The sequence below is a fragment of the Cyprinodon tularosa genome, unplaced genomic scaffold, assembly GCF_016077235.1.
Source record: "Cyprinodon tularosa strain WSP-4 unplaced genomic scaffold, ASM1607723v1 ctg26, whole genome shotgun sequence".
NCBI lineage: Eukaryota > Metazoa > Chordata > Actinopteri > Cyprinodontiformes > Cyprinodontidae > Cyprinodon > Cyprinodon tularosa.
Genome location: NW_024038961.1, coordinates 927,938 through 955,806, shown reverse-complemented (window position 1 = coordinate 955,806; position 27,869 = coordinate 927,938). Strand labels below are relative to the sequence as shown.

Sequence of the window (27,869 nt, the reverse complement as noted above, 5' to 3'; positions counted from 1 at the left end):
TAAATGAGAGGATGCTCGAGACATTTGCCCTGTGGCATGGAGAAACCTGCACAGTAGCTTAGTGGAAGCGAAACAATCCCCCTTACATCTTTCCTGACTGAAATAGAGAGGAGAGGGAAGGATTCCTCTTTTGTTTGTAGCTGTCAGCCTATAGGCTTGTGTGTTAGCTGTGGTAAGATTGTGCCAGACAGGAACATTTGCTGGTTGTTTAATTTTATGTGTACATGACATTTCAACTTGTTTAATTGCTTCACTCTGGGGTTCTTAAAATGGGGAGTTGTGCCACATGGAAGGGGGGACCGTGTGGTTGCAGGGGGCTGCGTGGAAATTAATTGAATAAATTACCCCCGATTTTACTCCTCATCTTGTGACAAGATGCATTGCCTTACCTATTGTACCATTAAAACCTCCACTCTGGTTATTTCAGACAAAGCTTGAAATTTTGGGTTCTTTATTGTTAAAAACATAATAAACATTAATGAACATTTCACCAACTTTGTTTTTTATGGATATTTATTCAACCTAATGAATATAATCAAACACAGATTTCATATGTTTTGTAATAGAAGAGAAGAGAGAATATCAGCTGTTCTTTGACCTTCTTATGCAAGGATACAGAAACAAGAGAATTCAAAGCTATTCAATTTATAAGTGTATCATTAAGAGTTTTGTTTATTTCAGGATCTCAGCAACAAATTTAAATATGTATTATAGAGTACTCACACACAGACTAATGTTTGTCACTCTATATTTCTATTATTAAAAGATTGTTTTCAGGTTAAAACACCGCAATTAACCTATTAAAAGTTTAAAGTATTGCATCAGTGCAATACCAAAGTGCAGACATTTGGTCTTTATGGAACATATGTGATATACCTACCTCAAATTTACAGTGTGGACAAAAAATAACAAAAGATACTGAGAAAATTATGAGAATGTAGATTAGAAATGTAGTTCTGAAGCTCATTGTAAGAGAGCGGCAGCAAAAAGGAGCATTTTGGATTTACAACAAATATTCCTAACAACCATTAGGTAAAGGTTGCTTGGTAGGACTTGAAGGAAATATGTTTATCTATCCTACCATTATAAATGTAAAGGTGTCAAGTGCTGGTACTTGACACCTTTACAAGGATGGCATGCTTTGGTTGAGGAAAACTGAGCATTTATGAAATAAACAATCCTGTATTTTTTTTTATAAATATTAAAACAATCCTGTGTTTTTTTTTTTTTTTTTTTTTTTTATTTATTTACATAAAATGGCCACTATTGGATATGGCAGAATTTTCATAAAGTTCCTCAGAGTTTGAATATTAAGGGTGAATAGTTTACTTGAATGAAACATTTCTTTGTCCTAAGAAGTTCTTCTGTTCCGAAAGAAGCTTATCATTAAAAATGGTGTTTAGCATCAAAAAGGCGGCTCAGCAGGAGTTACAGCAAGTCTATGATTGATTTCATGCTCTGATTTTGTTCTTTATGGTGAGCTCCAAGACTTGTTTGGCACCGAGAACCATCTCCTTCTCTGCTGATGAGATGCGGGATAAAGTTAGAGATATGCTAATGAAGTCGGCTTATAGGGACTGCTGAATTTCATATTTTCATCCGAGTTCATTCAGAGGTAGCAAGAATGAGAAGAAATCTACAAAAAAAAAATTCAAAATGTTTTTATATTTTGTAAATATAAAGTCAGGTTTGTGAGTTGTGGATGTGGCGTGGTTCATTAAACCAATAGTGACCCCCTGCAGCCAGCTTTGAACAGGCTACATTCCCTCTGAGGAAGCAATAATGATAGTTTTAGATTCTCAGGGTAAGGGCTGCCCTATGACATCCTTTCTCTCTAGTAGCTCTCCTCATGCTGCACTGTTGGTATGAGCAAATGTGTCTCTGTGGCTTCAGTAAAAATAAGAGAGTCTAACATGTAAACTGCATGCATTCATAGCTCTGTTTACCATTTTCTTTTCGCTCCTGCTGTGTGAGCATGCTGTGTGCATAAGACATGTTGACTCATTTTAGCTTTAAGACCTTTTTATTGGAGAAGGAATTTAAAGAGGAGGGCAAACACAAATATATAGCATATATGTGAAGTGGAAGGAAATAAATATGGTATTTTTGAAAATCTTCAACCAATAAATGACAAACATGATGTGGCAATAAAACAAATGACAAATATTGCAAGAAGAAATCAGCCATCTCATAAAAACACCTCTGCTGTTCTTTAAAGGTTTGTCAGAGAGTCGACTCATAAAATTGACAACGCTACAGTCTGTCACATAAAACCGCCACGAAATACGCAAAAATTTGTGATTGCAGTGTTTTAGTAGGTGGTAAACTGAATCGTGTTCCCTGTGATATCTTACCACCCAATATCAGCTATGCCTCAACACAAAGTTTATTTATCGTCTCATTCCTAATCTTATTAGAGGACCGGTTGTCTCTATAGAACTTGAGAGTTAGCAGTAATGAGTCCTGTCCCTTTGGTCAGCCTCCTAACTTGTTAGTGATGCTTATGCAATGGTTGGCTGAACCTTGCTCCGCCGCCTCCGTACGCTTAAATTTGGAGAAGGAAACGTGATGTGCTGTAGAGAGAATTACAAATGAGATGGGAGATTACCTCCTTTCATGATGGAAATATACCCACATAGACAAGTGTTTTCAAAGTGAAGCGAAAAATAAATTTTGTACCCAATGTCTAAAAAAATCTGTGCAAATTTTGATGCCTAAATTCATATTTCCATGTTTGTTTGTGACAGGTGTAAAGGTTGAAAATAGAAACAGCTTTGAGCTATAAGTGGACACCCTTTTAGTCATATTTAATGTGACATTCTACTCCTGCCCACCTTGATTAGAGCGGCTTTATTTTGGTGTAATTAACTCATACATTTGTTCTAATCCTAACTAAAAACTTAATGTGCTCAAATGCAAATATATGCAAATACTGTCTGCACTTATATCCAGCCTTTGACATAATTATATATTAAGGTCTCCTTGCTAATTACTGAGTGCAAAGCATGCTATACAATTATTTTTTCCTCTCTGCAGTGTTTTAAATAGTTCACTGCAGTTTGAAAAGAAATCCTTTGTCTCATGTCATAAAAAAAAAAAAAAAAAAAAAAATCATCTTTCCAAGCACATCATTTCCCCAATTGTCTTGTCGTGTTTATTTGTTTATGATTCATCATTGGCAGCCTTTTTAATTTTGGACAAAATTTGCTCCATCTGCTAAAAGTGAAATGCGCTGTGCTTGCTTTGCTGCCCACTTAGTGCACAATTAACCTCAGTTTGTGTCTGAGGGGGGAAGCTGAGAATTAATGACTTTGGCCCCGTGTCTCAGGTAGTGCTCAGTGATTCACAACTTATTCTTTGGTGTGTGTATTCACACTGCTTCACTTCTTTAAGACTTTTCATTAAAAGGCAAAAATATGGCGCTAGGTGGTGCGGTGACATTGTTCTGGCACATCTTTATGGCATTGAGAGTTTTTTTTATGTTTTTCTTTCTTCCCTGTAAAAACTCATTGTTTACCTCAGTACTCCATTTTTATGTTTAAAAAAGAAGTTAAATATTAAGTTTTCATGAAGCAAACTCACTCTTTAATTGAAGCTACATTTTCCATCTGCTGAGGTCATCAGCTTTCAGCCATGCATGCTTAAAACATGTTGAAATGTCATCTCCACCCCCGACTTCATGCACAGCATACTAACAACCTGACCGCCTCCTCACTGCTTTGAATAGGCTCGTGCAGGTTGTCCAAAAAAACTTCTCTTGGTTTGTAATTTTTTTTGCACAGCTGTTGTACACTTTTAGAAATTAACTCAAGAAATGAGACATTTTCTTTTCTTGCAATTTTTCTAATCAAATACATTTTTGTCACTAATAATACGAAAATTAATATGCAGACACATAAAAACCCTCAGCTGATAATCAAACAGACCATCAGCTCACTACATGGACTGGCCTTGCACTTGCAGTGTTTTTTTTTTTTTTTTTTTTACAAACATTTCATACTACATTGGAAAATTAAATTAGATGTTAATACTCAAAACAAAAAAGCCAAAACTGTTGAGGCAGTCACAGTGGAAGACATGAACTCACTCAAATCCCAAACAACATGGACACAAAAATAACTAAATGATCTAAATCTTCTAATGAACATTTACAGCACTTGCTTTTTTATGTATACATTTAATTTGATAGCTGGGAAAAATATTGCCGTATATGTTGATATTGCAATATTGTGACACGTTTCTTATATTAAACACCAATGCCATTACTCACCACTATAAGACATGCAATTTGATTTTTATTTTTTATTATGGATCAAGGGTAGTACATATATAAAACATATGACAGTCCAGGCAAGAGGTTAAGTGCCTCAGTTAGATGCTGGAGATCATTTAGCGCATTACCTGCCTCTGCAATATATTTTTTTCTATGTTTGTTTTATATTTTCTCAAATGTTTTATTTTATTATTTATTTATTTTTTTGGGATACTGTTATTGCATTAAAAAAAGGGGTCTCTGAAAAATACAGTTTTCATATAAATAAAGATTCTTGATTCCTGTTGCATCCTTGATGCAACAAAAGAAGGCAATAACAACGGAAAAATACTACTAGGAAAAACATGAGGAAAAGCATTCAAACAATTGCAGTAATGTAAAAAGCACAAGGGTTTAACATTTTAACAGCTTTTGGCGGACAGCTGTAGAGCAGTGTGGTAGTACTGTTTCCCCTATGGCACCAGTTCAAATATTTTATGTGGAAGGTGTCAGCTGTCTTGGTGTTCAGAGTGCTCTGTTTACTGTAGTTCTGAAAGGGAACCGGGACAAAAGCTAGAGATGCTTTGATCCGATGATGTTTTCCGCTTCCCTCACTTTCTTGTGTGTTGTTGCCATCTTGCAGCTGGAGTTCCATGCTGAGATGAAGTATATTTACAAGCCCTCTACTGCAGCTATATTGAAAATGAAGTGAAATTACCACCATTTGTAGAGAAGAGCACAAGGTTCAGCTTAATAAAGACAGAAGGGGACAAAAGTTTAACAATACAGAGAATAGTACAAAAAGACAAACTCAAGTAAAAAAGCAGTGGACATAAGACTTTATTAATGGGTCAGGAAGAAGAAAGATGAGGAAAATGGTTTGAAATGGTAGAGTGATAACACCACCGCTTAAAAGATCAGCTGTTTTACAAGCAAGAATATCACACAATTTTTGAAATAAAAGGATGGTAAAGCTTAATGCGGAGTTGCTGCGGCAGCAGAAAATCGAAACAGAGTGGCCTCTTTTAATTCCACCTAGGCTTACCAAAATTGGAAAATCCCAGATCTGTTTTAAGCTGCGATTTGTTGGCCCCTCCTGGGTGCCTTTGCTCTGGGGATCCGTTTGGGAGCTTGCCTTGATAATCTGGGGGGGGGGCGTGTCTTTGGCTCTTCACAACCACTATTTAGCATTTTTTCTTTGGATAAACTTTACATGCACAAGTGCACTCTCACAAACAACTACAGGTGCTTGGTTCCAGGTACTTGGAGATTCACTTCCATACAGAAAGTCCATATTCTAATCTTCAGCTACCACAGTATAGATGTCAGATTAAACAATACTACTTATACCTCAGCGATTGTATCAAGGTGCTGCTTTAGTGTATCTCTTATACTTTATCCACTGGTTGTGCTGTTCTTTTTACACCTCTTTGCAGGTGATGAAGCAGACGTTTTATCATTCTGTTTTATTTCTGCTTCCTTTCATCTTTTCTCCTTTTTCCTGTTTTTCTTGTTTCCTATTCTACTTACATTGTAGCATCCATAGAATCTGTAATACTCCCTTCATGAATTATAATAAAGCTATTTAAATGCATAAATCAAGCGGAACACTATGGCGATAGCCGTAGTGCTCCACTTTTGAAAGCCGAATCTTTTGGGCCCTTTTTCGGCACCCAGACAATTATTCTTATTGCTTCATTGCCAGGCAGGAAAAAAAAAAAGAATTATGCCGTGTGGTTCATCATTGCTGTTAGAAAAGTTTGATTTATATAATTCAAATGGACTTTTTTATGAATTAAAGCCCTACTTTATAAAGAAGTGTCTCAAAAAAGTTGTGAAAATAGCAGTTCTAGTTCAACACATCATATTGGTTAATATAGCAGATAGACAAGCTAACAAAATGTACAATAAAGGAATGGTTTTAGACATATAAGGTCCCAAAGCCAATACTTCCTGATTTACTATGAATTATGCATTACAGAGATCAAGAAAATCTTCATTGCTCCCAAAAGGCAAAGAACAAAAAAATTCTTCTTTCAAGTTACTGCTCCTCAGGGGTCAAAGTAGATTTAAATCCACAGGGTTTACTACAGAGAGAACCTATATAATTGCCCTGTAATGCCATGCCAATCCAGACCTAAATTGAATGAATGTGCTAACTAAAATGTTGCAATATTCAAAGGAAGATGAGAAAATGTTTTAATAACAGTAAAGAAACATTTACATCATATTTAAATAGATAGAAACAAGAACGAGATATAAATATTAAAAGATCTACCTTTTCACCCGACTTTTTATCAAAAAACAAATAAGTGATGCATTTTAAACGTCTGACCGACCACCGGCTAACAGTTTTTTTTAGTCTCATTGTCAAAAATTCACATCTGGACTCGTCATGTTTTCATTATCATCATGAAAAAAGGGCACCTTAATATATAAGGAGACCTTAATATATAATTATGTCAAAGGCTGGATTAGGGCTGGGCGATATAGAAAAACAGCTTATCGATAAAAAAAAATGCATATTGATCGATATAGATAATTATAGAAAAGATTTGAAACCATATTTTATGTGCAGCTCTGCCTGGACTTTTTATAATATTGCTAAATGATTTAATTTTAATAAAAAACACAAACACAGACTTCGAATTAAATCTTTATTTAACCAACTTTTTTAACCATAACAGAATTGTTTTAAAGAAAAATAACTTAAGAGACCTGAGTTATGTTATTAAATACTGACAAAGAATAAACTAAAGTTGCCAGAAAAGTGACCAAAATAAATATAACAAATAAATAAATACCCCCCCACCGCCGCCGCCGCCCCCGTTTCCTGCTTTAACCTGAGTTATTACTTTGAAGTTTCTGGCCCCTCAGCATTTTTATCTCAATTGTTGGAACTACGTGGGAAACTGCCCAGAACTGAAAATATATATATATTTTCCCGAAATTCCCGAAGATTCCTCGGAGGAGAGCCGCGTCGGGGCCTGCACAGCTCGTACTCCTGCGGCTGTGAGCGGCTGAGATGATAAAAAAAAAAAAAAAAAAAGTTGGTTGTGTTATCAGACTTGGTTTTCACTGGTTCCCGACACATTTTACAGATGACTGTGGTCTGTTTTTGGTCCGACTTGCCATGACCGAAATACTGCCAGACTGCCGAACTACAAAAACCCTTCTTTGAAACAATTTCCTCCGACTCTCCTTGCTGCGACATCTTCAAGTGCTCTGTGTTGTGGTTTGAGAGGGCGGCACTTTGTGACGGCGTGCCTGGGTCCGCGATTGCGATTGGTTGGGAGGAAGCAGTGACTAGCATAAACCTACATGCTAGGCTACAATGAGAAGGAAGGAAAACTGCGTTTCTTTTTTATCGAACTTTTATCGACCCTCTTTTTTTCTATTGCGCCACACGTCTATCGATCGATATATATCGTTATTGAATTATCGCCCAGCCCTAGGCAGGATATAACAAAATAATTTCATCATCGTTGACGAAAACAACACAGCTTCAGAATCAGAAAAAGTCTCTAGCGGTGCTGCCTGTGCTCTGAACTATCTCAGCCACTTTCACAAGCGAAGTCTGCCCTGACCGTTCCTGTAAAGGAAATCATTGTTGACCCCTAGTCAAGTTTAAACATAGGGGCTCATAAGTATCTTAATATTAGTTCTCTGGATGTTTACATATGTCAGTGTTGTTGCTGACCATACCCATCACTTTTTGACCAGGGAAGCCATCTGCTGAGAGCAACATCCAGCATAAAGGGCCAAGTCACAATAGTCCAACACTGAAAAAAAAATAGAGGTTGACAGAACTTAAATTTTCTAGGCAACGTGATGCATTTGGTTTTTTGAGTTTTCCTTACTTAAATTTACTGTGGTTGAGTTTACAAAGATTTTTGAGTTCTGCCAACTTAGGTTTTTGGAGTGTTACATAGAAATTTTGAGTTCTACCAACTTAGGTTTTTGAGTTTCACCTTTAAGTTCTGAGTTCTATCAACTTTGTTTTATGAGTTGGACATATAGATTTTGAGTTCTACAAACTCAGATTTTGTAGTGTTATCTGCAAGTTGAGTTCTATCAACTCAGTTTTTTTAGTCCAACCAATCGTCTTCACTACCAATCATTCAACACACAAAAAATTATGTTAATACAACATTTTTATTGCTTGAAGTCAAACATTGTATCAATAGATACAGTATAAAACCATGTTCAAGAACATAATCTTAACTGCACAGATCAAAGTAACCTGACACTGGACCAGAATGTTCTAGATTCGTAAGAAGGAGTGATGATGAGGGAAAAAACAGTAAGACACCGATTTAGTAAGAGGAAAACACACAGGTAATTTTTTGTGAAGTAAGTGTATTAACATATATGAAAAAATAACAGTTTTACATATTTGGACGGCCTTCAGTTTGATTTTTTCAATTGTAGTCTCTTTAAATTGGGTGCACCCTTTAAAAAAAATAAAATGAAATAAAATGTCTTGTTTCCCAACGGAAAAAGAAAAAGGTTTTCCCTTTTTATCTCTGAGTTTTTCTTTTTAGTCCTACCACTCCGACAGGACGATGAATGCAAGAAAAGAAAGTCCTCTTCAGTCCAAATCCTCTTCTTCAGTCCAAATCCAGATGTTCGCACGGTTGGCTCGCCATCTCCATTTAAGGAGAGAATCCAGAATCCAGGGTATCCAAAAACCCTGCCTGCATAGCACAACAGGGCTTAGTTAAATCCATTCACTTCTTGTTCTTAACTGTACAGTTTATATCTCTCCAAGTATGATAAATTTCAGTGTGTAATGTAACTTTTCTAACTCATTACGAATTAACTGCTGCATTACAGGGTTAACATATAAAATGTTAATGTCACTGTTTTTCTTTTAAAGCAAATAAAATCATGAAAGCAAAAAATCCACATGTAAATAATTATAAAACCACTTACAGTTAAACAGTAAATATCCACATCGGATTAAGAAAGTAAAATAATGTAGTCTTGTAATATTCTGTGCCTGAGTGCAACAACACTGCACTACATAAAACAGTTTAGAAATTTCATAAGTTATTACACTCAACTTAATGTCTCTTTTCATTTGTACAATGAAAATAACAGGCACTCTTTTCTCTAGCATAAACACTCACCCACACATGCGCGACATAAACACGCACGCGCACACGCGCACTATAAACACGCACGCGCACGCGCGCGGCTTTTCCTTTCATCAGAACGTGAAAAACATGTGAACTCATGCTTCAACTCGGTGGCAATACACCACAAGGGAATATTAACTCACGGAGCTAACCGCTAACTGTCTGTACTTTGCAGCACTCACCGGGAAAAGAAAAGATTCAGAAAACTGGTAAGGTCCCAGGGTCGTTCCTCCGTGGTTCTCCAGATGCATAAAAGGACAATGTCCGCCAGTCTTCTCAAACGCGAGGGAAAAAGGCTGTGCACTTGAAGAAAGGGATAGGAAACCCCGTACCGTAGTGGGCGTGTCCATGAACATAAGCAGTGCGCATGCCCATGAGTTTACAGTTGAGGGAACTCAAAAAATCTTGCATAGGCGATTTAAAACTCCTTGTTAAACCAACTTCTGAGAATTTGAGTTGGGCAAACATGTATTTATTTGTTAGATGTCAAATTTATATTTCTGAGTTGGATTACAATACAATTGTGTGTTAGAACAACAATTGCCATTTACTTTTTTAACAGTGAATCATCTTAGACCTGTTTCTTTGAAGATGTCAATAAACTTCTGTACTCCAGTGGCCTCCAAAGTCACTTGATCTCAATCCGGTTTGACATGTCTATATTATGGTGGAACCCGAGATTCACATCATGAATGTGCAGCTGCCAAGACTGCAGCAACAAAGGGCATTCTTTTGAGGACCAGAATGTTCACATTTTGGATAAATAAGATCATTTTTTGAGAGGGGCGTGAAGGAAGCCATCTATGTCAAGAAAGAAAAAACAACCTTAAACAGAGCGGGTGGACTCGGGTTCCAGCTTTCAAAAACCTACAATGCAGCAATTGAGTTAATCCCTTCCCGTTATTATCGCAGCCCCACCCTCTGTACAGGAGAGTGGAGGACACCTTCTATTCAGCCAGGCCAAAAATCCCCTTTAACGACTGACCTTTCAGACACTTAGGCTACGTTCACACTGCAGCCTGAAATGACCAAAATACGATTTTTTTTTTGCCCATATGCGAACTGGATCTGCTCTTTTCATGGCAGTCTTAACAACACAGATCCGATTTTTTCCAATCCAACCCAGGCCACTTGGCTATGTGGTCCTGAATGCGATACGATTCTGATCTTTTCAAATGCTACCTGGGTGTAAACGGCCAGGTCGCATTCATCCGACCTGAACGGCATTAATACCTGACATAGGTCACTATTCTGCATCTTGCTATGAAGAAGCAGCAAGAATAACAACAACCATGGGAGATGATGATGCTGAGAGCAGTATTTATGTTTAACCATATTGAAAACATTGAGTTTTTATGGTTGGAACAGACCGCTAGATGCGCGACGGTACTACCATCCATGTTTACTTCCGGAAAAAAAGAGCACGCTGGCCTGTGACGTCATTGCGTCCTCTACTGCGCATGCGAGACACTTGCGTTGTATGACTGCAGTTCACACAGGAGATCACATACAAGTCGCATATATTTGGAAATATGAACGAGAACGTAAAAAAATCGGATTTCGCAAAAAAATCGGAATTGAGCATCAAGGCCTGCAGTGTGAACGTAGCCTAGATGGGTATGGGGTATTGCTGTCTAACAAATGAGTGGACCTCTTCGTCTGTTCCAATTTGCATGTTTTCAAAACAAAAACAAGGCTTTGTTGGGCTACTGTATAAATCATCGAGCTCAATGCTATTCCTGACATTTTGAATTGAAAAAGCTTCCTAGATGAGAAGTGAAACTTCAAAATTGGAAAAAATTTCCAGTGGATTGTTTTTCATTTTCTTTTTTTGGAATCTGCAGCAACATATAACAGTTAGTCAATACAGACAAAAGTCTCTTAGGAATGTTTCCAATGTGTAGTTGAATCTGTGTAGCAAATAATCATGTTGGTTTTTAATGACCAACCTTTTTCATTTACAGCTGCCTGCTTTTCCATTTATACTTAAAAGCAGTGAAAGGCCCTGTGATTTCACAAGCATGCCTTTTACTCTGTATTGATTTTGTTAAAATGAACAATGCAGAGAGTGGAAACTTTAGAAATTGCAATCTGAACAGGTGTAGCAGTGACCCCTCTCAAAAAAGAAAGAGTTTTCGTTTAGGAAAAGATGTGAAATGAACTAGCACAGTAAAGAAAGAGAGAGAACCTGCTAAAAATGGTGTGGCTTTTTATCGATTCCCAGTCTGTTTCTGCAGGGTGAACTCCAGCATATGTATTTCACTTTTTTTGTGTTTTTCATTTTTATTCTGCTTTTCTCTCCATAGGTTTCTAAAAGGGTCGCTGATCTAATTTTGGAGAAGCAGCCTTCTTATGTCAAGGTACGTTTCTGATGCCAGCTGAAGGCTCTCATCTTCCCAAATAGTCTTTCTGGCCAAAAAAGTTGTTTCTTTGTCCAATATTCTGATAGGGTTTAGCTTATATTGTGTTATACATTTCAGTAAGTGCACCCAGTGTAACAACCTTTGCCTCTGGTGGCCAATCACTGTTGTTGGTATTATGTCGGAATAGGGTGCAGGACCTGCATATAGTCTGAGCATGATTGTACCTGACACTTTCCTCTTAAAATATTCCAATGCCATCTGGTGATTAAAAAAGGCATTAGAAAAACCGTTGATTCAGTATGTTTTGGCAGTGGTTCTACTTCCTTTCACCTGCATAATATTGCTGAACCTGGACCTGACTGTCTAAATCAAGATCAGATGTGTTTCAACCCCCTCACTGATCAGTGCATCACTTAATTAGATGCTGTTGTTATCCTGAGGCAACCCTCTGCCATAGTGCTCTGGAAATGCAGGCTCATTAGACAACATGATCTTTTAATTATTATTCCCTAGTCAAATTTGAAGAATTTGACTAGGGACTATGTTAATGTGTAGTAACCCACACTTTTAAACCTTGAGTGCAAACTTTTGGTTTCTTAAAAGGAATACCGTATTTTCACGACTATAAGGCGCACTTAAACGTCTTTTTTTTCCCTCAAAATGTGCGGTGCGCCCTATGGTGCGGTGCGCCTTATGTGTGTTGTAACTGCGACTTTTGAGACCACCTCATTGAGGAGATGATGAAAGAGTGGCTGAATGTAAGGAGACCAGGTGTTTTTTTTCCACCCCTCACCATCGCTGTTAATATGTAACTCCATGCGTGCCCATCTCACAGCTGATGTGAAAAACATGGGGAAACAAATTAACGCTGTGCTCCCTGTTCAACCGCTCGACATCGGTGTGAACCTGACCCAGCAGGTGCAGCAGAAGCAGCGAGTTTACATGCAAAGTCAATGGTTGACGCGCATATAGGTGCAGCAAAAGGTCCTGCAGCGCGTTTTGGTGCAGCACGTCGGGAGCGTTTAAGCATCTGATGCACCGCCAACGCGCTGCTGCTGCTCAGATGGAAAAATTGAAGTTTTGCTGCTGGATGCGCCGCATCAACCAATGAGAGAAGCTGATCTGGGAGCTGGCTGGGAGACAGACACAGCGCTCTGATGACATGATATTAACGCAAATGAAAAAGGCTGGATGAATGAGGAGATGATGATAGGCAGGTGTATGTGAGGAGACCAGGTGCTTTTTTCCACGCATCACCATTGCTGCGTGCCCATCTCACAGCCGATGTGAAAAAAAGATGAATCAAATGAACGCTGTGCTCGCCGTTATCTCGGGGGTCTGACAAAGGAACTTCCACCGCTCGACATCGGTGTGGAGCGGCCGTTCACAGTAAGGCTGCGAGCGGCGTGGGAGCGATGGATGGCAGACTGAGACCACAGTTTCATGATAAATGGAAGGCAGCGCCGTGCAAGTTACGCCACCGTTTGCGGATGGATTGTAGATGGACTGCGTCTGCTGGCTCTGTTGTTCAAGCTTTTGCAAAAGCCGGCATTATTTCTGAGGAGCTGCGATGCACGGAAATTGACTGACAGCGCAGAAAAAGGGGAAACTGGCATGTCTGATTTAGCGCAGCTGTTTTATTCAGAGGAATGCTGAGGATAACAGAGGATGATGACTTTGATGGGTTTGATTAATACTTTGTAATAAATACATGAATAAAGCACAATCATACTCAGGTTTGCTCCCGCTCTATTTTTCTACCTGAAAACTTAATTCAACAGCTGCCTCTGAGCGCATCTCCTCCTCTTCAGCGCGGTGGCTGGCAGGTGTTTTTTCATCTAAATAATCTAAATCTTGCAGCTATATTTGCTGTGATCAGTTGGAATAAAGTAGTTTTAATATGTTTTTAAGTGAGAAAGGCCACCTGAAAACTTAATAATTGCAGTCAGTTCATCCAGATTATCTATTTCTGTCGGAGGCGCTCAGACCCCCACATACCAGCGGTGCACCGACAGGAGAAATCCTTTCGTTCACCGCGGCTGCTGGCAGGTGTTTTTCATCTAAATAATTTTAGCTGCAGGCACCAGGATACCGGTAATAAAAGCGAACATATTCTGTCGGCAGGTTTCAGGATTTTAAGTTAATTTAGGAGTAATCACAGCGCTGTGTCATCTGCCATGTGTCTGTCTCACGGCCAGCTGCCAGGTTTGATTAATACTTTGTAATAAATACATGAATAAAGCACAGTCATACTCAGTTTTGCCCCCGCTGTATTTTTAAATACGCAGTAGAGGTATTTAAAGGTAGTAGAGGACATGTACCTGTATATAAAAAACGCGCCCTATAGTCCGGTGCGCCTTATGTGTGTGTTAAAAACAGAAATGGGACACATAACTGAGAGTGCGCCTTTTAGTCCGGTGCGCCTTATGGTCGTGAAAATACGGTAGTTTGATTTAATGCAAACCCTTATCCATGCTGGTGGTGGCTTGATATATCAAAATCTTTGAGGGTGTGACCTTGCTTGCCTGCTGCTGTCCAGTTTATCGGAATACCTGACAGGGTATATTGGGTCCAATGCCTTATATTCTCCTTGCATTGGTCTTTGTTTCTTTTTCCCGCCACCCACGTTTTGGTCCAATGCTTAAATAATCTCCAGTCTCAAGGTGTTTCATGGAGACATTGTTTTCTGCAGAAAGAATGGGTTACTAATTTATTTTGTTGTCATTACCACTTCCTTTTAAATTAAGGCAAAGTAATAATTATATCCCTCCGATACTATATTTGGTATACATGAATTATGAATTTTGTCACCTCAGATAAATGTTTTATGACATATTTCTTGTATGGGCTCTTTTATGTCTTATAATTGTAATCTTTCTGGTCATAAAATAATGCAATTGGACTTCAGCTTACTTTGATGCTACCAGGGTGTCATGCCAACTACAGACCTTTAGTAACCATAGTGATGGGAAATTTTACTCCATCCTCAGAAAAGACCAGAGAGAAGAAGCAGTGATGTTGTATTTATTGATAAAGCGTCAAGTGTTATAATTAAACACAAGCTGTAGAAGTGTCTTTATTAGATTTTTCTGGTGTTTTCTGAGTGACTAACTTAATTTATCTGAGCTGAACATTTAACTACTTTGCATATCTACAATTTGGCTCTTCTACTCATGAAAATTACAAGGGACAACATTGGCTCTCCTATTAAAAAAGAAATTCTTCACTTTATAAAAACACCTTATAAATGAATTATTAAAATCTTGTTTTGTAACGATAAACAATAATTGTTAATAAACAGAAAGAAGCATACAAGAAAACTGTAATTCTACCATAATGGACAACAAACCAGTCAAGCTGCATAAGATAATTAAGACTGCTAATATTAGATGCATATTTCATTCTAAAGAAAAAATCAGTTTACCTCACATTTAACCCACATCCTAAAACTTTTCTTACCATTTCACCCAGACTCCACCGCCTTCATGAGCTCTAGCACCTGAGCTTCTAATGATATACATAAAGTGTCAGCATTAAGGGCAGTTTGCCCATCCAATTCACCAAACATTTTATTGATATGCAGAATGTAAAAGTATGACACTTGACACTGACATTGGGATGCGCAATGCGATTTGGTATATTATGCATCTTTACTGAGATTATTATGCAAAAAATCTGAATAGAAATAAAATTCATTACCATTTTAATAAGCAGTAAGAGGAAGTAAACGCTTATTAAATCCTTTTCTTGTTCAACTCGTCCTATATGCACATCATGGATATACCTTCTAGACTGTTTATAAATATTTATACTTTCATAGACAATTTTTTTTATCTTTATAATTTTATTATGAATGTAATATTTATTACTTATTTATTTATTATGTTTATATTTGATTCACAGTAGGGGCATTATTCCTCCCAACAACCTGCAACCTAAATTAACCCTTTGTTATATATTAAAAATAAACATAGTCTAATTTATTTGTCTTTTTAATAAACTACAGTGGAATCCGGTTATAGTGATCACGATTGTCCAGAGCCAATTGAAAACCATCAGCGGTTGATTCCTATATCAGAATTATTATTTTATGCAGAATATCATCTAAATGCCATTTGTGTGGTTTTTCAATGAGAAAAATTAAATGAAACGGATAGCTTCTGCATTTACTGAATTTTATTACAGTACCATGCAAGTTTAATGACAGTATACTGCGTTGTGCGCAAACTTAACAAAGCCTGGTTTCGCCTGTGCATTTTTTTTTTAACAAGTCTGAAGTATGAAATAAACGGTTACGTAGAACAACAACATGTAAGATAACTACATAGGCTACAGAAAATTAAAGCTAGCCAACCTCTGTGTTGTTTTGCGGATCTGCTGCGCCGCATTAAGAAATCCATCCATCCATCCATTATCTGACACGCTTGTCCTAAGTGGGGTCGCGAGGGGTGCTGGTGCCTATCTCCAGCAGTCAATGGGCGAGAGGCGGGTAGCATTAAGAAATCATTTAACATATTTATCCATGGCTCCCTGGATCAGAGTGTTGTCCAACACTGAGTTCACTTCTTTTTCAAAATGATGTAAAAGGTAAAAGTTCTTGAAACCAACCTGCAGGAGAGCAGTCTTTAAAATGCAAACTGCATTCCTCGTGTCAGCTCTGGAAGAGACAACAGTCTCAACATCGTCATCATCCTCCTCCTAGCTGCGCCCACCACTGGTACTCGCACCAAAGCGCTCTTGTACCTCCGCGATGATGTCCTCATCCGTCACGGGCTCTGACACCGGAGTGCTGTCATCACTTTCGATCCACTTATTATTTTTACATGTTCACATTCATAAAATGGTCAAAAATGAACACTAAGCAGATTTCTTGATTACTCTAAAACAAATTATTTAAACAGCATTTGTATAGAAATAATTCTATCCCAAGCCTTTTGAACACTATAAGCGGTGGATTTCTATATCCGTGACCACTAAGCGGATTCCATTATATTTAATGTTTTTAAAATTTTTAGCAAGTAGCACTTAATGACACTATCAGCAATCATCTTCATTTGCAATATATTTTGGCAAATACTGAGCAAGTAGCTTAGTCTAGTTACCTACAAAGGCTTTCTGATTAAATAATGGTGCCTGTTGGCTTATTACATATATATAAAACTGAAGTATTCTTCAGTATTTACCACAACAAGACCATATGACTGGTGCGCCATGAGTAAGCAATGATATACAATGATTTCCCCAACAGAGGGTTGGGGGAAAAAAAACTCAAAAGAAATGTAATGCTGTGAGGGAAAGGACACCAGTAGTGTTTGGAATACAATATGAACTAGGAATGAAACAATTAATCAGATTAATCGTGATTAATCTATTATTTGAATAATGGTGAACTAATTTAGCAATCAATTAATCATTAAATGGAGTATAGAGAAGGTAAAATATGCCTTCAGCGTTAAAGATAAAAAAAAAGTTCCATCTGTCAATATGCTCTAAAACTCTTCAAGTGGGAAGGTTTTAGTTTCACCTGATTTAATTTCGTAAAAATATTTTTTAATTAGCCTTTTATCCGATTATTAAATTATTATTTGAAAAAATTATCAACAGATTTATCAGTTTGCAAAATAATCATTAGTTGCACTCCTAATATGAAAGCTATCAAAGTGGGACCCAAGGTTGTGAAGTAGGGCGATGTTTGAATAAGTGCTGCCAGCAGACGGCGACTGTGTCCCACAAAGATGAATGATCGGTGTATATAGTTTTATATAAACATTAATATATGACTTGGTATTTTTTTAAAACAATATTTTCATAGAAACTGTATTAAGAGGCACCTTTTATGAAAAGACAAAAAGTGCATCACTTGTACAGTATGTTGATATTGTAAAGTAATTTCTACCCTGATTTATTGAAAATAGGAATAGCTTAGCTTTGCTCCATGATTTGTTCTCAGTATCCATAAGCAAAGCTGGGCTGATATTAACAATAATTTTTTTTTTTTTTCATTTAGTTGCTGCTTTGGTTTCAGGGAGACACGGGAGTTAGTACTGTTTATTTAGTGAAGTGATAGTGATGCAGTGCAGAATTGTGCTTTTTTTTATCTGAAGCATAAAGTGATTTAGACACTTTGCTTGGTTTTTCATGGCATCGAGATCCCCAAATATTGGTTATCATTATGCATTTATTAAAAAAAAAAAAAATAAAGCTACATTATTAATAAAACTACAAATGTTGATGTTTTCCAAGACTTTCATATCATTGTATCTCTACGCTTCACTTTATTATAAACATTATAATGAAACTCCAGTGTAAAAGTAAAAAAAAAAAAGTACTACCCATAACCTTTAGAGAATTTTATATTTATTATTTCTGTCACTCTTTGCAATCCCTAAATTTTAGTTTTAAATGTGTTTTTTACGGCCTATGGTATGCAGTGGGCCATGTTGTTTAATTCTGATTAGACAGCCTGGTCCTCTGCTGTGTTTTTTTTTCAACTACTGACCAAACAGATAAAGGGAGTGCTATGTAGCTTGCCGAATATTATGTGCTGAATTCCCATGTGTTTGGAGAGTTTTTATTCATTTAGATACCATATTGGCTTACAATCCACTTTTTTGTGTGTGTGTTTTATTTTTCTGTTAAGCATTTGTTGACTATGATGTAATGAGCGTGTTTCTGAACTTAGAATATCAGGAAATTCCAAATATAAATCCACTCAAAAAGTCATTTTTACAACCTGGTTTCCTTAGCAACCAGTTTCTTCAAGCTTTTGTGCACAGCTGTACTAGGAGTAACAAAAATTGTGAGAATGAGAATATTTTTTTTTCAGCTAAAATTTGCTGTTCTGCATAAAAAAATGTTTCTACTGCATCTGAGATCCATCGATATAAACACTTGATGAATGACAGCTCTAATTGGCAGGAAGATTTCCATCATTCTGATCTGTTCAGATCAGTACAATGACAATAATGCTGTTGACAGTCCTGCCAATACTTCACAGCCAGCATAACAGTATTACACATCAGTAAATATTTCCAGTTTAATTAAAGCATGTCTGATCCTGCGCCAAACCAGTTTCTTCTTATGTTTAAAACTAAGTATGTAATTAAGGATGTCTACTCCGTTTGTATGTTTTTCAGCCATCTTTGGCTTCTATCAACTTTTAGTTTTTATTTTTTTTCACAAAAAGATCTATGAAGGAAGCTTACATTCAGAGGACTTAAATCTGGTCCTTTGTTGGATGTAACACATCGGTGAACACATAAATTGCAGAGCCACATAAAAGCCTGGCTGCTAAGCGTCTAATATGATTCATAGCTGTACAGTGGTCAGTTAAATCTCTGATGATGCCTGCTGAAGAATCCATGGCCTCCACTTGTGTTCAGATAGTAGGATTCAGTTTCATCACGTAAAAGATAACATAAGTCAGAACCATTACCATTGATCCATTTATAATTCATAGTTTATAAGGATTCAACTCTCTCCGTCCTAATTTGTTAACTGATGTTTAATGTTTTTACACAAGATTGAAGGCTGATCCACTGAAATTGCTGCATAAATAAAACATGCTGTGGTTTTCAGCATTAGTCCCTTTTGTATAATCAAACTGGAGTCCTTAGACCTCATTATCTCTGGACTTGTCCAAAGTTTTTTGGCTTTCATTAGAATTGTAATAAATCAACACCAAGTGGAGTAGATTAGTTAATTCAACATTCCCACATTCAGTAGCACGCTAAGAGTATTCACTACACTTTATTTGCTCTATGTTAGTCTTCTTCTTAGAAGTGATTCAATTATTGTATTGCTTCCAAACTTTACACAAACCAACCAAAAAATTATTTTATTTTCAAAGATATATCAAAATTGGAAATTACGTTTACATAAGAATGCATGTTTACCATCAAGCTTGAAACTGAGCTCATGTGAAACTGGAAAAGGCAAACATTAATTCAAGTAAATTGTCTGTAGACATTAGAGAGGGAATTGTCTGAAGGCAAAAATCCAGGGAAGAGAAGGCCACAGAAAGATTTCTGTAACTTTGAAGGTCAGAGAGAGCAAAGTGGCCTGCATCGTCTGTAAATGGAAAAAGTTTGGAACTGCCAGGGCCGGCCAGATTAGGGGACAAGGACTTTAGTCAGTTGGGTGACTGAGAAGAGAAGGTCACTCTGTCAGAGGTCCAGAGTTTTTCTCCGGAGAGAGAAAAAGATACCAGACGGATAACTACCTCTGCGCCCTCTCCAATGTGGTCTGAATAGAAGAATGGCCAGAAAAAAGCCACTCCCAGTAAAAAATACTTTATAGGCTGGTTGGTTGGTTGGTTGGAGTCTGCTGAAAGGCACCTGAAGGGCTGACGGACCATGATTTTGATATTTGGTGATTAGAAGCTTAAATTCTTTTGTTTTAGTCAAAGCCATTATATTTGGATGAAACCCCACCCTACTTATCACTAAGCCAAAATCATCCTACAATTAGGCGTGGTGGTGGTGGTATCATTATGCTTCTTGTACGTCTTTAGCAACAGTAACTAGTAGACAAATATGAATGCAGCAATCCTGGATTAAGATGTGCTGCCGAGGGCTTGAGTTCAGCTTGGTTGATGTTTCATCTTTTAGAGGCACAATGCCCCCCAAATGTGCAGCAGAGAGAGCAGCTTCATAAAAATCGTGAATCCACGTAGACATCTCTGGAGTAGGGCTTTTTTTTCTTAACTTAATTTTCATATTAAAATGATGATTGATGTATATTACTTTCAAAAACTAGCTTTGATTTCAATCATCTCCTCTGGGAAAACACCTTGATGTTACAACCTGCTAATGCATGAAAGCTTCTGCAGAGATTAAAACTGTGTGTGTCAAGGTTGTAGGATCATATTCAACAAGACTTGATGCCATATTGCCTCCCAAAATCCAGAAACAAAATATTCAGCAGACACTGAAATACCTTTATATATTTTATATATATATATTTCATTTTAGTGCATTTGAAAAGAACAAAAGAAAAAGAAAAAGTAAGAAAAAGAAAACAATTTTATGACTCAGCCATTACGATATGAGTTCCATTTTGTAATAAGGCTGTAATACTTTATCAAGGCTGCACTTTAAAAAATGAAATTGTCTAGAGAGCTGTTCTTAACGAAATTTCTTTTTGTTTACACTTGTGTATACAAAATGACAAAATAAATCTGTCTAAGCCTAATTCTAATACAGTATATGGAATTGGTTAAAGGACTATGACTCCTTTCAGGGTGCACCCTACTTTCAGTCACTTTTCCTGCCTTCCTCCAGGATTGAATTTGGCTTCTGTTATTGTAGGAGCTTTACCTTGAATTTGGGATGATAGCTTCCAGGAATGAGAAGGTTTATCAACATAGGATACTACATGATTGTAGAATTAAAGGGAATCTGTTATTATAGAAATTAAAGGAAATCTATTATTTCCTTTTTCAAAAAACTCTGGGAGGCATATCTGTGTCCACGACTTTATTCTGAATTACCTGAAGGTCTAATTGCTTTCAGAAGTCTACTCAATGGTAAATAAATGGTATCTATGTAGCAGTTTTAAGGTGCGTTAAAGAATATTAGGAACCAACCAGCATCATGAGGACCTAACAACATAGCAGACAAGTCAGTTGAGATGTTTAACAGGGTCCAAGGCTTGAACAATTCTCCATACACTGGACTGGAGTCCATTTCTCTTTGCAAATACATAGCCACGAAGACATGGCTGCCCACATTGCTTGACAGCAAGGAAGGAGATGTTACAGCTCACATTGAAAAAGGTCTTCTGGTCAAATGAGACCACGTTTAAAGCAACCACTTAGCCAAACTCTACATTTAGTAGTATAGTATGTATACACAGCAAAGGTTAGTTCCATACACCTTATAGATACATGAGATTTTTCCGGTTTCATAAACAGTATGTAAAAGGAAATAGGAAATTTGATATGCCATCTAGTTTTGTCCAAAAAAATGACGGTTTGTTTAACTTTTTCCTGTCCTGAACACAACAAAGTGAGTTGAGCAGAGCCCACACTGCAGCATCATTAGGGTGTAATATATGTAGAAATGTAAGAAGGCAGTGGTGAGTTAATGTGCTAAAGGGGTCACAGAGTTGGACCTATCATGAATATATGAATAAAAAACCTGGAGAAAAACTTCTCTTATGACTAACAATTTCTTTCTCCCACTCGAACTGCAGAGAGCAGCAATCTGACCGGGCACTATATTAGATTCAGGTATCCTTTGTATTAAAAATTGGCCTGTCTATTAAAACCTGTTGTTATTACCCACCTCTGTTGCACAGTTTCTGTTTCTTCTCTCACAGGAGTTGAGCTCTCAGAAATGTCTGGTTGAGATAGAGTAGACTGCATGAAAGTTGGATATAAGAATGAGTTCAAGCCTGAGGCTTGATCATGTGAGCTTTCATCATGTTCAAAACATGTGATGTTTTGGGTGTGTTTTTGTTTTCAATTTAATCCAAGTCCTGTTTGCAGACATCACACAGATTTAATGTTTCCAAATTCAGTTTTCTTTATGTCAGTAATGGCAGTCAGAGTATAGGGTAGAGGTTGCATAGCAGAAGTTAGTCTTTGTAAGAGATTAGTTTATCTGAGAGAAAGACATCTTTGGTTATATTAAACCTGTGCTCCCCTGTTGTAATTTCAAACACTAAAGTCTGTTTATAATAGGGATGGAACAGTTTATGAAAACAGTCCGAACTGTCTCGGTTCGATTCGCGTGTGTTGCGTTTGGTTCATGCGCGGCTCCTTTTCCTCATAGGCGAAGCGATTACACTCCAGAGCAGAAGGTGGCGGTACTGCGACTAAAGCCAACCACCAGTAGTAAACAAGAAGAAGCGAAGCAGCGTAGCCGGATGTAGCAGGGAAAAAATCAGTTGTTGTGGAGAATTGTGTGGGTATGGCGAGTGGGAAAGAACAGGAGTTGGAAGACGCGCCAGCAGCACTTTATAGGTCTGCTGTATGGCACCACTTTGCATTTAGACTGACCTACGATGACGGCGGAAAGAAAGTTGTGGATAAAAGTGCAACAGTGTGCAAGCATTGTGCAACACATTTTGTTTATGCTAACAGCAACATGTCATGCTAACCCCGAAATCCCACATACTCCGTCTGCGCTCCGCCCCGCTGCGCTCCAGACCGCCTGCACAAAGCAAAGCCTACAGCCTCCACTGTGGCTCCCGTCCGCTCCGCTCTGAGTTCCTTGGAGATGGTAGAGAGCATGCGCGAGATGATTAAATTCAAAGCAGCAAAACATGTGGAAATGATCCAGGGTTTCCGCGGATCATTAAAAATAATTACAATTTATTAATTTTTTAGAATTTTTTCTTTAATTTCATGGATTTTTATGGGATTTTGGTGTAACAATCAACATATACCGAACCGAAAACCCTGACCACGAAGCCGTGAATCGAACCGAACCGTGGATTTTGTGAACCGTTCCACCCCTAGTTTATAATAGTACAACCGGCATGGAAATAAAAAAAAAAAACATTAAAAAATTTTTTATAGTGCTTTTGCATCCTTGGATTGAGTTTTTTGTTGGATTTTTGGGAATTTTACATAGCCTTGACGACTATACATATATATGGGTTCATATTTATTAATGAGGTCACAGTTGGCAACATGGTCGCACGTTAATATCAAGTCTTATACTTGGTGATATTTTAATGGCAGACAGACATGGTCATTTTAGACATCAGTGTAATGTAAAGTGGTAAACAAACATCCCTGTGGATCTTCAATGTAGTTAATATACATTGAATATGCAGTGAATTTCACTGGATTTAAAGAATTAAATCCAGTGAAATCGGGGGAATGTTAACCATCTCGATGCAGTTCTTTGCTTTTGTTTTTGCCTCTTTGTGCTTTTTGGGCTATTTTGTTCCCTCTAATCATAAAAAAGATCCATTATTGACCTACAGCTGGACTGACATGATGTTTGATTAGCTAATTGATCATCATTTTCTGCCCTATTTTAATTTGACCCAGAGGCACAGATAAATAAATTTGCAAGCAGCTGCTTTAAATTTATTCAAAGTTAATGTGTCATGCTGCTAATAACAAACATGAAATAAAAAAAAAAAAGTATTTTTTCTTGGTAAATACAACATGTATAAGACTTCAAAGTGAAATCAACATGCATTTTTCCAAGATAATATTTAATAAAAAACGCTTAATTCCTCAAAACCACTAAGAAATATTACTTTCTTTTAAAAGAATGAACATCATGGTGACTATTAATCACCTGTAGCAGTGCAAGATCTATACTCCACATGAACCTATAATCAGGCCATTTGAGAGCCTTGGATGGGTCCTGAAAAAAATAACAAAAAACTGGACATAGGCCCCCATCTGTGTCATTCATTGGTGAACCTTCAAGCCACCAGATTTAATTCTACCATATCTAAGTCTCATATGTCAATATTTTCATATATTTTTCAAATAATATATCAAATATTTAATTAAATAATTCCTAAAAATGTCAGCTTTTCTATGTTATTTTTGACCAAAGCACATGTGAAAGTCAGGTCTAGATCACCTTACAAATCCACATCGCTATGACGGACTTGCTTGTAGCAAAAATTATTTTCAATGCAGGGCAATAAAATCAATTTATGTCTTGGTTTCATGGCCATGAAGTAAATATCTTTAATACTCACTAATATCTAAAGAAAGAAAATTTAGGCTGAAGATAATTTTACTGATGCGTTGCATTCAGCTAAAGTCCCTTTGAAATTTTAACATTTAGGAATACTGCTACCTTGGAGAATTTTTGGCACTTTCATCTTTCCATAGTTTTGTTACTACAATCACAGTCATTCCTATCTGAAGACTTCTGGTTTTTGCTGAAAATCTTATGATCATAACCTTTCTTTAGCAGTTGATGCTCTGCAGTAGGATCTTCTATTTACCTATTTCTACCCCCTCAAAGGCCGATCGTCCAGGTGCAGGGGTGGACACGCCTGGTACAGGGTTTCCACAGGTTATTAAAAAATCATCACTAAATTATTATTTTTTAAATGAAGGCCTTAATTGGCATCAAAATTCATTAAATGTGATTATCGTGGCGTTTAAAGATATTGTAATAAAAAAAAAAGTGTATAAAAGCAATTTCATCATATATATGACATATAACTGTTTCTGTGTGTTTGTGCGGAACTGCTTCCGGTTGATCATAAAGCTTATGTTTGGAAAAAAAAGCCTGAGGCAGAGTAAAAGCTAGAGAATGGGAAATGCAAATTTTAACAAAAGTGGCTGGAAAACGAGGAATTCGGGACATGGCTGCAGCCTGTCAACGGTAAAGATGACAAAGGATTGTGCCGTGCTTTATTTATATATATATATATATATATATATATATATATATATATATATATATATATATATATATATAATCAATCACAGTCATGGGTACTTGTTTATTGCATCAAAATAATTTCTAAGAGCATTAAAAAGCATTAAATTAGAGTTCTTCTTTCCTGTATAAACCCTGCGGTACTCATGCTGGTCTAGAGCAATTCACCATTAGGCACTGCCTCTAATAACAACCATTGGATTTTCTTAATTATAACTTGTTAAGGATCCATTATTTTTCTGAAACACAAAAGATCCTTGGCAGAAACGGTAGAGTTTGTTAGCGTCATCAGAGCAAAGACACAGACAGCAGGCTGATTGTGGGTGAAACTGATTCAAAGTTATGCCGAGAGTCGTGTTGCTATTTTTGTATCAAAGTGATGGAGCAGCTGCCTGACCCAGAGCGCAGAGGAAAATTCAGACTCCATATTTCCCCGTCTCTACCTGTGGCAGGCCAAGCAGTTTGTATTTTACTGTAGCAACTCATTAAAATCCAATAAGCTGTCCAGCAGACAAACCATTTTAGGGGAACCTGGGACTGCATTATTTCACAACTATGTACAAGTTGAATGTAAAAAGTAATGGAAAAGATTAAACTTATCTTAAATATCAATGCTATTTTTTTTTTCTAATAACAGCTCTTAAAAATCTTTACTAAAGTTCGTACTTGAAGGGACTGGTTCAAAGTTTATATTAAGTTGATGATATTTAGCAAACAGTGCTCGTTTGACTTTAATGGAAATTAGTTTAGTGATCTCTTAGAAGAAGGATTTATGGCCTAATCTTATGAGAGAGGGAATAGAAGGAGGATTTCTGCTGTGACTCCAATCGTTCCTTACTGACTGCTCCCAGGGGCTCTTTTGAGATGTTTGCACTGTTTGAAACAGTGTGAAGGTTGCTCTGATTCATGATTTCATCTGTTTAGTTCACCATGAAGCAAGTTGTAGATAGGGAGAGAATTTTAGTTTTATATTATAACCACGTGGCACTAAGCACAAGGTGCAGAGGTAAAACCGCAATCTTCTACAGTACAGTACTTTTTACTTGATGCAATGAAATATATAGTTGACAAACCCAGATGGGGAAGATGGAATAGGCTCGTCACAGTTGGATATGCAGTTCTTTTCTTAGACCTTGTAAGTTTGATCTCAGCCCTTACTGGTAGTGTTTGCTTTTGGATGAGATGAAGTCAAGAAGGGAGATCAACCAATCAGAGGTGACCAGTAAAAAAAAGAATTCTGTTACACCCCATTCTTTAAACTGAGAGAGCTCTCTAAGAACTTCAAAGAGCTGCTACCTAATATTTTAGACATAACTCAACTCAGACGCTTTTTTCAAAAAACACTTAGAAGCAGGCAGCAAAGGTTAGAAATAATCAGTATTTGCATTTATAAATTTATAAATCATATGAATAAGGTAATTTATATTAGGTTTAAAAGGAAAAAAGATAGATCATATTAAGAGGAAAATTGATGGTATGTTGAATGCCCTTTTTAAACAGGAGTCACAAAACCTGCCTATTCTGTGGAATAGTTTATAGTCTGGATAAGTTATTCTAAGGGAACATGGATAAAGGCAGTGCTTGTTTGTGAAAGATTAAATCTGAGATGGTTGTTTGAACTTTAGCACTCTATTAATTTTACTTACAAACTGCCATCATATGAAAGTCAGCTTTTTCCTGATGACTAGCAGTACAGATGGTTCCCCTTCAACAAAACAACTAGGGGAAAGAGGCGAATTAAGGTGTAAGTAATTTTTTTTAGGCTTTCTCAGTCCCTTAAGAAAACAAAAACATCACAAGGCGCTTGTCCCTCCGGAGAAAATCCTTGTTACTGAATAAACTCTTGTAAAGAGATCTTGCCTCTTATCAAGATCTTCGCCAACAGTCAAGATCATGAGGCCAGATTGATTTGAAAGGACTCACTGAGCGTCTGCCCGCAGCTGAAGTGGTGTTTTTGTTGTTCTGTTTTTATTACCGTTAAAACTGGATTTCCTCGGACCATATTCCCCTGGTGAAAGGTTTGTTTTTCATCTGACAGTATTATGAGACACTTTTAGAACACTGGACCCTTTGTTGTCACTGGAAGAGATGATAAAGTTTAGAAAACAAGATCAAGCAACCGGCATCTTACACGACAAAGGTATGACATCTGGGAGATCAAGACAATAAAAGGGCATAAAGACCAGAAGAGGCAGCCCAGTGTAGTCTGAGGACGCTCAGAGGTCACTGATGTGGGATCATGGCTGTACTCTCAGAGCCGACTGATCATTGATGCTTCTCTAAATGTCAAAGCTCTTAATAGCAGAAGTTGTTTTTTTCCTAAGAATTATATGTCCTTTACTATATTATATAGTGGCATTAAAATGCAACTTTAAACATACTGCATTCTCAGTCTGCTGGTGTGGCCCAAAAAGCCACTGACTGTTTTTGGAAAATAAACCAACTTGGGAGCTAAAATTATTGTGCAGATCCATTTCTTCCATTTTGTTCTATGCTAAAATTTTGGCTCAGTCATCGTGACAGAACAGATTTAAGGTTTGTACCTTAGTCGCACAAATTGTCTGTGGGAGTGAGATCTAGACTTTTACTTTGTTGTTCTTAAGCCTCTTTGAACTTAATTTGGTACTAGGATTGGGGTAATTGCTCATTTTCAACACCTATTGGTGCCTTAGCTATAAGTTACTGGCTTAACTTTTTCATGTCATCTTGTATCCTGGTGATGGCATTAATTTCTGAAGTGGAC

The 27,869-nt window shown here is 37.1% G+C and overlaps 1 protein-coding gene across 2 annotated transcripts in view; it reads left to right on the top strand.

The window, feature by feature from the left end:
* Window positions 1-27,869, top strand: part of vps50 (VPS50 EARP/GARPII complex subunit) — a 166,270-nt gene that overhangs the window by 15,226 nt on the left and 123,175 nt on the right. For both annotated transcript variants that reach the window (XM_038288768.1, XM_038288767.1), the window contains exon 5: window positions 11,700-11,753. In XM_038288768.1, coding sequence (XP_038144696.1) covers window positions 11,700-11,753 — 54 coding nt within the window. The remainder of the gene's footprint in view (window positions 1-11,699; window positions 11,754-27,869) is intronic.